This window comes from Trachypithecus francoisi, unplaced genomic scaffold (genome assembly GCF_009764315.1).
Source record: "Trachypithecus francoisi isolate TF-2019V2 unplaced genomic scaffold, Tfra_2.0 Lachesis_group10, whole genome shotgun sequence".
Classification (NCBI taxonomy): domain Eukaryota; kingdom Metazoa; phylum Chordata; class Mammalia; order Primates; family Cercopithecidae; genus Trachypithecus; species Trachypithecus francoisi.
In genome coordinates this window covers 77,454,850-77,467,591 of record NW_022681455.1, presented here as the reverse complement: position 1 = coordinate 77,467,591, position 12,742 = coordinate 77,454,850, and the positions used below count along the sequence as shown (strand labels likewise).

Here is a 12,742-nt window from a genome sequence, read left to right as displayed (position 1 = left end):
GAATGGAATCAGAATTTGGAGAAGGGAGGTAGAAAACCATAAGTAATTAGAAAATTTGAAATGGAAAGATAGTCATTTAAACAAAAAACTCTCATTAGATATGAAAAACTCAAGACTGAATAGAGTTGAAAAGAAAATTAATAAATTGGAAGATGTAATTGAGAAACTTATCCAGACGTAGCACAGAGAGAAAAATGAAAAATATAAAAATGAATTTGAGACAGAGAGCAGATCAAGAGTGCCAACATACATCCAACAAAAATTACTAAAGGATACACTTATGTCGATATACCTATGCTTGGTGGGAATTAAATTAACACACACAAGGTGCTGTGGTAAGCAGTTTCCAAGATAGCCCCCAATGATCCTCATCTCCTGGTAACACCCCTTTGTAGTGTAATCCTCTCCCCTTGAGTATGGGCTAGAACTAGTGACTCCTAACAAACAGAACGTGGCAAAAGTGATAGGATGTCACTTCCAAGATTAAGTTCCAAAAAAAGCCTATGGGTTCTCTCTTGCTGTCTCTCTCTTTCTCTCTCCCTCCCTTGCTCTAAGGGAAGCCAGAAGCCATGTTGTGAGTTGTTCTAAGGGAGAGACCCATGTGGCAAGAAACCGGTGTCTATGGTCAACAGCCAGCAAGGACCTGATGACATGAGTGAGTTTGGAAGAGGATCCTTCCCTAGTTGCCTTTAGATGACGGTGGCCTTGGTGTATGCCTTGATTGCACGCTAGTGAGGGGCCCTGAGCCAGCACTACAAATTCAGCCATGCCCACATTCCTGCCCCCATTGAAATTGTAAGATAATATATACTGGTCCTTTTAAGCCACAGAGTTTTGGAATAACTTATCATGCAGCAAACAATAACACAAGTACATAGAACAGTGTCTGGTATATGTGAACTGTCTATAAATGTTAGCCATTTGCAATCATTTTCTCTATAGATAAGGAGGAGAGTGAGGCTTTACAAAGTTCTCCAAAGTTAGCTTCAGCAAAAGGGGAACCAGGATCAGAACCCAGGAGTAAAAATTTCACTCCAGGCCGGGTGCAGTGGCTTATGCCTGTAATCCCAGCACTTTGGGAGGCTGGAGCGGGTGGATCACCTTGGGTCAGAAGTTTGAGGCCAGCCTGGCCAACATAGTGAAACCCCGTCTCTACTAAAAATACAAAAAAAGAAAAAAAATTAGCCAGGTGTGGCCTGTAGTCCCAGCTACTCAGGAGTTTGAGGCAGGAGAATCACTTGGGCCCGGGAGGCGGAGGTTGCAGCGAGCCGAGATCGTGCCACTGCACTCCAGCCTGGGCGACAGAGTGAGACTCCATCTAAAATAAATACATAAAAATTCCCTCCAAAGCCCCAAGGGTATGACACTGCCACAAGTACCTGATGACGGCAGCCCCTGACTGGTCCTGTCCCTAGGGACGTTGATGGTGGCCGGCTGGTACACCTTCAGCAGGTCTTTCAGCTTTAGGTCCTGGGCCATCAAGGAGTAGTTGTTGGCGATGGAATCACTGGGTCCACGGTGGTGATGCTGCTCTTTGAAGGGTGCAGCCAAGGTCCATGATGTGCGTTGCATCAAGGGCGGGTAAAAGCTGTGTGACATGACCGTCTACGAGGGAACAAGTGCAGAGTGAGACGCAGCGAGGAACATCTCTCCATGAGCCTGGGTTCTGCTCACACCGAGGCTCATGAGAGTTCCAAGTGCCTTATGCTATGTTTCTGCCTTCTGCACATTCAGTGGAAAGACTTTCTGAACAGACACCAACTGTACTTCTCTGACCATTGTGAGCATGAATTCTGACGTCAGGGATAATAGCTTGCATTCACCAGTAACTCTGAGGCAGGTAATTGACATCTCTGGTCTTTATTCCTTATGGACATGACTACAAGGTAGGAACAATTACCCTCATTTTACAATGAAACATGCAGAAGTTCAGAGAGTTTAAATAACACAGCAGATCAGAGGATGGCCAGATTCTAACTCACCTTTGAACAATGGCATAGCTCTCTCTCCCACACTTCTGCAGCCTCTTCTGGGGGCAAACGCGACCAAAGCTACTATTCCCACTTGTCAGGTCTGTTTAACTCCCCACCCCCAATGAGTACCTGCCAAATACCGAGAGAAGTGGGGAAAGCACTTCACCACCTCACCCTCAACAGAAGAGCTGGCAGCCAGGTGTGCATACCTGATAGAGCCCAGACGGTTCCTCATTAGCAGAAGCAGGCAGTGGGGGCAGTTCTGGCTGCCCCTGGGAGTGGCTCATGTGATGTATGGAGTCACTTCTGGCGATCTGTGGGACATGGGAACAAAGCCACCCTTTAGCAATTAGGGAAGATTTGCAAGCCTCTGAGTTGGTTAGGACTAAAGAGGTCCCCAGGAAAGGTTTTAGGTCCAGAGTAAAACACCCCTCTCACTCCCATCCATTATGTATGTTTCATTTATTTAAAAATTGACAGATAAGGGCCAGGTGCGGTGGCTCACACTGGTAATCCCACCAGTTTGGGAGGCCAGGGAGGGTGGATGACCTGAGATCAGGAGTTCAAGACCAGCTTGACCAATATGGTGAAATCCTATCTCTACTAAAAATACGAAAATTAGCCAGGCATGGTGGCGTGTGCCTGTAGTCTCAGCTACTTGGGAGGCTGAGACAGAAGAATTGCTTGAACCCGCGAGGCGGAGGTTGCAGTGAGCTGAGATTGCACTCTGAGATGTATTGAAGTGTATATACATTAAAAAGTGACTAAATCTAATTAGCATATGCATTACCTTATATGGTTATTATCTTTGCAGTGAGAATACATCCACTCTCACAGCATTGTTCAAGAATAAAATATATCGTTAATTAGTCACCATGCTGTACAACAGATCTCTTGAACTTACTCCATCTAACTGAAATTTTATATCCTGTGACCATCTCCCCAACCCTTCCACTCCTGTTTCTTTTTTTTTTTTTCCGAGATGGAGTCTTGCTCTGTCACCCAGGCTGGAGAGCAGTGGCACTATCTCAGCTCAATGCAACCTCTGCCTCCCGGGGTCAAGTGATTCTCCTCCCTCAGCCTCCCAAGTAGCTGGGATTACAGGTGCCTGCCACCACACCCAGCTAATTTTGTATTTTTAGTAGAGATGGGGTTTCACCATGTTGGCCAGGCTGGTCTTGAACTCCTGGCCTCAAGTGATATGCCCACCTCAGCCTCCCAAAGTGCTGGGATTACAGGCATGAGCCACCATGCCTGGCCCCTGCCTCATATTTTAACCATTCAGTGTCTCCTCCTCGGATTCCCTTCTATAAGCAAATTTGGATATTTTTCCCGCGTGGAAGAGTCCCAATTCTGAGGACATCCCCAGTACCCTACCCTCAGGTATGATTAAAGGAGGTGACTTTAAAAAAAAATGGACTCTTGTATTTTTTCTTTTTTTTTTTTTTTGAGACTCTGTTACCCAGGCTAGAATGCAATGGTACAATCTTGGCTCACTGTAACCTCTGCTTCCCGGATTCAAGCAATCCTCCCATCTCAGCCTCCCAAGAAGCTGGATGGGTGCCCACTACCATGCCTGGCTAATTTTTATATTTTTAGTAGAGATGGGGTGTCCCCATATTGGTCAGGCTGGTCTCGAACTCCTGACCTCAGGTGATCCACCCACTTCGACCTCCCAAAGTGCTGGGATTACAGGCATGAGCCACCCCACCAGGTGGACTCTTGCATTTTCACATGTGCAAAACTCCAAAGAGAAATTCACACAGGCAGTGGCACTGAATTTTCTGTGTATTTAACACACACATAAGCAACTCTTTATGCTTCCTGCAAAAAGGAAAAGTGTTATTTCAACAGTGTGGGTGTTGAGTCCTCCATTCCAACCAGTGGGTGCATACTGTGGAGCGAGCCTCAGGTAAGGGTAAACTTGTGGCTCCCATGGTCACTGTCAAATCCCAAGTGCCCCTCCACCTCTCCTGAGCAGAGATGAAAGTGACTGCATTATTGAATGAGATGACATGTGGTTTTGTCTGAAGACTCAGCCCCTATATGCAAAACAACCACTTCACCTGGGGCTAGTGATGGAGAAACTGCAATTTGTTCCAACACCGGAAGCAAAACTGTTGGCCTGGACTTATCGAGAGGTGCTGCTGTTCAGCACTTTAAAGGTGGTTTGAGGGATTTTCAAGGGCAATTTTGGCTCTCTGTGATTTTCACCTTAGGCAATGACTTTGGACTTAACTCCTAGATAAGATGAGCCAACATTGTATCAATGTGATTTATTTGGTTGTGCAAATTATGACATGCAAGATCACTGATGAGGGGCGGATGAGGCAGGGGCATATGACTCAGCTATTAGCTGCCCCCCTGCCCCCAACCCCTTACAGATGACTCAAATTAACCATCATTATCTCTCCTCGAGCACCTACCTCATTAAATAACAACAGAAAAACAAGAACTGCAGCAATAATATCTACCATTATTCCAAACTATTACGTGCCAGGTACTGTACAACCTTATGAGATTTTTTTTATAACCACATTCTAGCTGAAGAAAATGAGGCAGAGAAGATCGGTAACACGTCCCAGCCATGTAATTGGCTGGCTTGCCTTCTAAGTCAGTGACTTTTTTATTTTTTTATTATTATTTTTTTTGAGACCAAGTTTTCGCTCTCTCGCCCAGGCTGGAGTGCAGTGACACGATCTCCGCTCACTGCAGCTGCAACCTCCACCCCCAGGTTCGAGCAATTCTCCTGCCTCAGCTTCCTTACTGCATTATGCAAATTGACACATACGCTGTTCTTGGCATAATGAAGAAAGCAAACCGTGAGCATTTTGCAGAACACAATGGAAAGAAGGAGAACCTCTGTAGAAACAAATTAAACTGAGCTATGTCATTGCCTCGGACTAAAACAAATACACAAACAGTCATAAGTACGCTGGTAACAGAAAGCATCCCAATCCGTGGATAAGGAACACATGGGGCACACACAACATCAGTAGATCTAGGCATCAATTGCGGAACGGAGCAAAGAGTTTTCTTGGCTATACCTGGCTAAGAACCCTCTGTGGCACCTTCAAGAGGAGATGGAGATTCTCATAAGAACTAGCTGGTCAAGGCAAAATTGTTTGTTAAAAATATGAATGCTTGGCTAGGTGTGGTAGCTCACGTCTATAATCCCAGCACTTGGGGAGGCCAAGGTGGGTGGATCACTTGAGGCCAGGAGTTCGAGATCAGCCTGGCCAACATGGAGAAACCCCGTCTCTACCAAAAATACAAAAATTAGCCAGGCAGTGGCGCACACCTGTAGTTCCAGCTACTCAGGAGGCTGAGGCAGGAGAATCACTTGAACCCAGGAAACAGAGGCTTCAGTGAGTGAAGATCGTGCCACTGCACTCCAGCCTGAGTGACAGAGAGAGACTGTCTCAAAAAAAAAAAAAAAAGAGAGAGAGAAAAGAAATTAATGCTTAAATCTTCTCTTTGGTAAATTTCAAGGAGCTTTCACTTCAGAGCATATTGGCTTAGTTATTGTCTACAAATCCACTTTAGTTTTATTGTTTCAATTTAAAATGCTCCTCTGGGAACTTCACTGTATGGCAACGTGGTGATTCAACAGAGATACAACAGAGACTCAGGAACTAGATTGGGTAGAACTGTCACTTTGGGCAGCTTATTGCTGATTACACATGTTGTATGCATGTTCTTCATGAAGGCGGTTTCCAAATGCTTGTCTGAGGACCTGCTACACCAGAATCACTCCAGTCTTAGATAAAATCATAGATTCCAGGGCCCCACTCCAAATCTTCTGGATCAGAATCTAGGAGTGGGGGACCAAGACTCTATGTTTTTAAGATGCTCCCCGGAATATTCGGATGTTCAGCCACAGTCCAAAACTGATGGGTGGAATATATGGTCTAATGGACTTGGAAAGGAAGGAAAAGGAAGAACGGGTATCTATTCCTGAATTTTTCACAGCAAAACTTGAAGATTTCCAAAAGTCTAATTCAGCAAAAACGATATTTCAAAGGAGACAACAAAAAACATGTGATGAATACCCTTGTTCAGTCAAGGGAATCTAACATGCCAATTGGCCTACGATCAAAATATCCCCCTTCTCACATATTCCCAACACATTAAAAATATAGGTAGATCAGCCAGGTGTGGTGGTTCATGCCTGTAATCCCAGCACTCTGGGAGGCTGAGGCGGGCGGATCACCTGAGGTCGAGAGTTTAAGACCAGCCTGACCAACATGGAGAAACCCCGTCTCCACTAAAAATACAAAATTAGCCGGGTGTGGTGGCGCATGCCTGTAATCCCAGCTACTCGGGAGGCTGAGGCAGGAGAATCACTTGAACCCGGGAGGCGGAGGTTGCAGTGAGCCAAGATCAAGCCATTGCACTCCAGCCTGGGCAACAAAGAGCAAAACTCTATCTCAAAAAAAAAAAAAAAAAAAAATGGGTAAAACAAGAAAAGTCTTAAAATTCACACCTACCTTCTGAGATGAGCAATCCATGTCACCCATGGTGTCCACTCTAATTGTAGCTATTTTAAAAAAATGAACAAAGAGCTCTCAGCTTCTCCAGGGATGTGTCTCTCCTATCCAGTTGCTCTGAAATTCACACTTCTTATAGCATAATGGGGATGACACCAACAATGGAACTTTCCAGATGTTCTGAAAGCTCTGTTCATGAGGCTCCCTCTCTGAGGTCATAGACTTTGGCCCCCTGAGGAGTTCCCTGGTAGAAGAGGAGAGAAAGGGAAGCTAGAGATAAGGGGACATCACTGTGTTTCTGCTGAGCTTTTAGCTCTGGTTCCTACTTCCCCAGCGGTGGCCTCGCTTCCTTTCCCTCAAGTGCTTCTCTCTTGGAAATTTTCCAGAAACACATTGAGTTCACTGCAGAGGAAAGACTGAAGCAGAGTTACATATTAATACAGAGAAGAGGGAGACTCACCCCTCCAAACAACATCCTGGCAGCCTGAACTGTTCTCCCTCCTCCTCCCTGGACTCTAACGCTGGCAGTGCTTGTATGCAGGCACTGGGCACAGTAACCAAGTCTCAGCGTCTGTTGCTAAGGGAAGGAGGGGCCTACATACAACACTGGGCATGATCTAGCTCTATAAGCTGGTGTCTCCCTTTGCTGGAGGCCCAGCTGGGCAGCAGGAAGTGTTGGTGACCGAAGGGAACATGGGAGGGTATTTAGCAATGTTCCAGGAATAACAGCGGCAGCAGCAATAAAAGACCTTTGGAGACGTCAAAAAGCACAGAGTATGGTGGTTAATTTCTTGGGATCTACAGTTGGACAGGTCAGACTTCAGATTCTACTCTTCTCATTAATTAGCTGTGTGGTTTGGCAAGTTGCTTAATCTCTCCAAGTGTCCTTTCTGTCTGTAAAATGGCAATTATGTGAGTCCCTACTTCATAGGGTTGCTTTGAAGGGTTAACGGGATAACGTGTACAGCACGATTTGCATATACTAGAAGGATAACAGATATTTTCCCAGTTTTTCCCCGTTTTAACACTAAATCCTGCATCCTGCAAGCCATCTCAGTCCTGGGCAAACTGGGATAGTTCGATCACCCGATACAGTGGATGCTCTATAAATGTTGTGGCTAACACTAATATTGCGATAAACACAGAAATACATGTGCACATACTCAAAAGTAACAATATTAGCTGCCATCCAAATAGTAAAAGCACATGTTCCATGGTCACTGTGAAGTTCTCTCAAAACCAAGTTAGACTTAATGAGTTTTTTGGGGTGCCATGCTTGCATATCTTGTTTTTTTTTTTCATTCAATTTCCCCCCAAACACCATGATATTCCTATTTTAAGGATAAGGAATAAAAACTGAGAGATATGGGCCGGGTGTCGCGGCTCATGCCTGTAGTCCCAGCACTCTGGGAGGCTGAGGCAGGTGGATCACTTGAGGTCAGGAGTTCGAGACCAGCCTGACCAACATGGTGAAATCCCATCTCTACTAAAAATACAAAATTAGCCAGGCTTGGTGGTAGGCACCTGTAATCCCAGCTACTTGGGAGGCTGAGGCAGAAGAATCACTTGAACCTGGGAGGGAGGTTGCAGTGAGCACAGATCGCACCACTGCACCCCAGCCTGAGCAACAAGAGCGAAACTCTATCTCAAAAAAAAAACAAAAAGTAAAAAGAAAAACAAACAAAAAAACTGAGAGGTACATAACTTTCCTAAGTCAACTTGACTCATAAGTAGCACTGACACAATTGAAATCTGTCCTGATGACTCTGAGTCCACACCTCTTTCCATAAACTACCTGTCCAGAACACAACCACTCCCGAGTTCCTAGGAAGAGCATTGCATAGCACCAAGTACTTCCATTTTCCCCCTTTTCCCACTCCTTCCTCAAAGCTGGGCTTTCCAGCCTTTCAAACTAACCCTGAGCTTCTCCATCTCTTAGATTTGTGCTCTTTATCATAAAGTATACATACGGTTTCAAATAGCATTTGGAATCAATGAGACAGTGAGACGGCTGGAGATTCTGGTTTAGACAGAAATGGGGAGATGACCAGGTCTCCTATACAGGGTGTGAAACCTCATGTCACACCAAAAACAGCAACTGTAATCCAATGTGAAAAATTAGAATGGGGCCGGGCGCAGTGGCTCATGCCTTTAATCCCAGCTCTTTGGGATGCCAAGGCAGGTGGATTGCCTGAGGTCAGGAGTTCGAGACTAACCTGACCAACACAAAACCCTGTCTCTACTAAAAATACAAAAAATCAGCCGGGCGTGGTGGCGGGCACCTGTAATCCCAGCTTCTTGGGATGATGAGGCAGGAGAATTGCATGAACACAGGAGGCGGAGGTTGCAGTGAGCAGAGATCACACCATTGCACTCCAGCCTGGACGACACAGCGAGACTCTGTCAAAAAAACAAAAAAAAATTAGAATAGACCTAATGTGGAGCCAATGGACCCTATGGCCCATGTGTGAGTAAGAGACATGCCACCATCTGAAATGTAGTGTGCTTTAAGTCTACTAGTGTTTAAAACTATCAAAACAATAATAATGGCTTCCACTTACTGAGCATATACTATCCCCCAGGAGCTCTGCTAAGCACTTAGTAGACATCATGGCTTTGAATCTTCTCAACAACCTAGAATATAAATATCAGTATTATCACAAGTTTCATGATTGAGGAAACTGATACATTAAACTAACTTGACCACAGTCACACAGCTAGGTCAGCAGGAAAGTTTGAACCTGGTTATGAAATTTGTTCCATGGTTTCAACCAAAAACCTACATGTAATCTGAGGAAAGATGAAAAATAAAGTATCTGCCGAAGAGAATGAAAGCGACTTCCCCCAGGCCGCCTCACCTGTACCAGAATAGTTTTTTGTTTGACAACTTCGTGTTGGATAACTTTTAAGAAAGGATATAGGCTTCAAGTTTCTCAATCCTCCATCTTCTTTGTCTTTCTTTTTTTTTTTGGGATGGAGTCTTGCTCTGTCGCCCAGACTGAAGTGCAGTGGTACGATCTCGGCTCACTGTAACCTCCAATCTCCTGGGTTCAAGTGATTCTCTTGCCTCAGCCTCCCCAGGTGTGTGCCAACACACCCGGCTTATTTTTGTATTTTTAGTAGAGATGGGGTTTTGCCTGGTCTCGAACCCCTGACCTCAAGTGATCTGCCCCGCCTTAGCCTCCCAAAGTGCTGGGATTTCAGGTATGAGCCACCATGCCCGGCCTTGTTTCTCAATCTTCTCAACTCCAAATGCACAGGGCTGCCAGACAAAACACAAGGTATCCAGTTAAATTAGAATTTCAAACAAACAACTTTTTAGGTAAAAGAATGTTTTAGGGCCGGGAGCAGTGGTTCACGCCTGTAATCCCAACACTTTGGAAGGCTGAGGCAGGCGGATCACAAGGTCAGGAGTTTGAGACCAGCCTGACCAGCATAATGAAACCCTTTCTCTACTAGAAATACAAAAATTAGCCAGGCGTGGCAGCACACGCCTATACTGGTTGCAGTGAGCTGAGATAGTGCCACACTGCACTCCAGCCTAGGAGACAGAGCAAGACTCTGTCTCAAAAAAAAAAAAAAGAATGTTTTAGTGTAAGCATGTCCCATTCAATACATGGGCTGTACTTGTACTAAAAAGTTACCCGTATTTACCTGAAATTCAGATTTATTTGAGTGTCCTGTGTTTTTATTTGCCAAATCTGCCAACATGGGGAGGAGAGGTCAGTGAGGTTCCAAGTTGTCCCCATCTCTTGGTATCAACAGTTTAGGGTCTTAATCTGTCGCTAGAAAGTTTTCACACATTTCTTATTCAGAGGCTGATGTTCCTGGCAGCTCATTCCTGACACCTAAAATAGTTGTTTAAGCAGAGCAACAGTTTCAATCCTTGGAGGCTACAATAGCAAAGTACCAAAGTTTGGGTGGCTTATAAACAATAGACATTTATTTCTCATTGCTCTGATGGCTGGAAGTTCACGACCAGGGTGCCAGGGTGGTCTGGTTCCAATGAAGACCCCCTTCCATGTTGCGGCTGCCAACTTCTCATTGTATCCTTACATAGTGGAAAGAGGGGAAGAGAGCTCTCTGGGATTTATTTTATATTTTATGTTACGTTATTTATTTTATTTTATTTTAATGAGCCAGGGTCTCACTTTGTTGCCCAGGCTGGAGTGCAGTGATGCAATCTCAGCTCACTGCAGCCTCCACTGCCTGGGCTCAGGAAATCCTCCTGCCTCAGCCTCCCACGTAGCTGGGACTACAGGCGTGTGCCACCATGCCTGGCTAACTTTTGTATTTTTAGTAGAGAAGGGGTTTTGCCATGTTGCCCAGGCTGGTCTCGAACTCCTGGACTCAAGCAATCCATCCACCTCAGCCTCCCAAAGTGTTGGGATAAGTGTGAGCCACTGGGATCTCTTTTATAAGGGCACTAATCCCATTTAGGAGGGCTTCACTTTCATGACCTAATCACCTCCCAAAGGCCCCATGCCTAATCCCATCACACCGCGGGTTAGGATTTCAACATCTGGATTTTAAAGGAACAAACATTCAGTCCATTGCAGCAAGTAATCCGGACAGCATAGGAGGGGCTGCACGTGGATTTTTTTTCCCAACCACTGCATGTTCCTTGAGCGCTAAGTCCTGATGCTATGGAGAGATGCTGGGATCCCAGCTCTGGAGAAATACATGATGTGGTGGATGAAGCTGCTACCACACAAAGACAAGCAAAACTGCTGGCCCAGCCAAAACTGCCAGAGGTGGGAGGAATTCGAAGATTCACAGAGACGCCCCTAGATGGCACCCTTAAACAAAAATCTCAGTGGAAACCCCAACTCAGCTTTCCAAAGCAACATCCATTCAGGGAATGATGATTGCAGGGCTTTAATCTAAGGAAACACACACACACCCCACAAAAAACTATCTTTTCCTGGGTGGGGAACCCAGCATTTTGCAGCTGAACAAAGTGCATGACGCCAGACAAGATTGGCCAAAACTTAAGAATTTAGGGACTCTTGTCTGTCCTATCCCCACTATTAGCTCTTCTTTTCTGCTATTGTGGAAGAATTACAGCAGGATTCTGTGGTTTATCATCATCATCATCATCATCATCATCATCATCAATCATCACCCCAAGCTATTTCTCTATCCATTAGCCTGATTATTTCCAGAAACATTAGGTGGTAGATGTAATAATACCAGCAAATATTTTTGAGCCCCTACTCTGTGCCTCAATAGGTGCTAAGTCCTCGACAGCCACTATTGTACCAGTCCTCACTACAACCCTGTGACTGCTTTTTTTTTTTTTTTTTGAGACAGGGTCTCACTCTGTTGCCCAGTTAGAGTGCAGTGTCACTGCAAGTTCTGCTTCCTGGGTTCAAGTGATTCTTCTGCCTCAGCCTCCCGAGTAGCTGGGATTACAGGTGTGCACCACCATGCCCGGGTAGTTTTTGTATTTTTAGTAGAGATGGGGGGTTTCACCATGTTGGCCAGGCTGGTCTGGAACTCCTGGCCTCAAGTGATCCACCCACCTCACTCCCAAAGTGCGGGGATTACAGGCGTGAGCCACCGCGCCCTGCAGCTTTTTGTTATCTAAAGACTTATTCTCCAGGTTGCTATGGCCACAGGTCGGTTAACACAGGTCCCCGTCTAGAAAGTGGCTGAGAACTGTGCAACAGCAGATCAAGGCTTATCCCTCTCCCTAAATTATGGTTGAAGCCATGACACAGTAAGTTGCCATCATGCTCTACAGCAGTGGTTCTCAACTCGGGATGATGGGACCTCCCAGGGGACATTTGGCAATATTTTGAGACACAACTGGAGGTTGAGGGGGGCAGGGGTCTTGTAACGCCCCAGGGGACATTTGGCAATATTTTGAGACACAGCTGGAGATTGGGGGTGCGGGGGCCTTGTAACTGGCATCTAATGGGTAGAGGCCAGGATGTTGCTAAACATTCTACAATACACAGCTCAGAAACACAGAATTATCCCGCCCCAAATGTCAATTGCATAATATTCAGAAACCTTACTCTATGGGGCAGATTTGGGGTCAGGGGACACACGGGTTCCTGCTCCGACTTGGATCCTTGCAAACTGAGGAATTGGGGTTGATTTACCTTGTCTCTCTCAGCCTGGACTTTCTCATGTGTAAAATGGAGATCTAATCCATCTGAAAGGATCTCACTGGCTTATGACATTTGCATTTGAGGAGTCATGGTTAAAAACTTCCAGTCAGGGTGATACTTCATCTCGTGTGTCTTGAGCTCCAGAGACGTTCCAGAGCAG

The 12,742-nt window shown here is 45.5% G+C and overlaps 1 protein-coding gene and 2 long non-coding RNA genes across 3 annotated transcripts in view; all 3 read right to left on the bottom strand.

Moving 5' to 3' along the window:
* Positions 1 to 6,707, bottom strand: part of DNAH3 (dynein axonemal heavy chain 3) — a 208,128-nt gene extending 201,421 nt beyond the window's left edge. The window contains exons 1-3 of the mRNA XM_033217790.1: positions 6,464 to 6,707; positions 2,183 to 2,287; positions 1,380 to 1,605 (exon numbers count right to left, since the gene is read on the bottom strand). Coding sequence (XP_033073681.1) covers positions 1,380 to 1,605; positions 2,183 to 2,287; positions 6,464 to 6,493 — 361 coding nt within the window. The 5' untranslated portion in view covers positions 6,494 to 6,707. The remainder of the gene's footprint in view (positions 1 to 1,379; positions 1,606 to 2,182; positions 2,288 to 6,463) is intronic.
* Positions 6,708 to 8,826: 2,119 nt separating this feature from the next.
* LOC117087524 lies at positions 8,827 to 9,492 on the bottom strand. Its single transcript, XR_004438840.1, has 3 exons — positions 9,322 to 9,492; positions 9,025 to 9,097; positions 8,827 to 8,863 (listed from the first exon to the last, which is right to left on the bottom strand). It is a non-coding gene; the product is annotated as an uncharacterized LOC117087524 (long non-coding RNA).
* A 94-nt stretch (positions 9,493 to 9,586) lies between these two features.
* On the bottom strand, positions 9,587 to 12,721 carry LOC117087523. Its single transcript, XR_004438839.1, has 3 exons — positions 12,574 to 12,721; positions 10,118 to 10,311; positions 9,587 to 9,725 (listed from the first exon to the last, which is right to left on the bottom strand). It is a non-coding gene; the product is annotated as an uncharacterized LOC117087523 (long non-coding RNA).
* Positions 12,722 to 12,742: the final 21 nt, after the last annotated feature.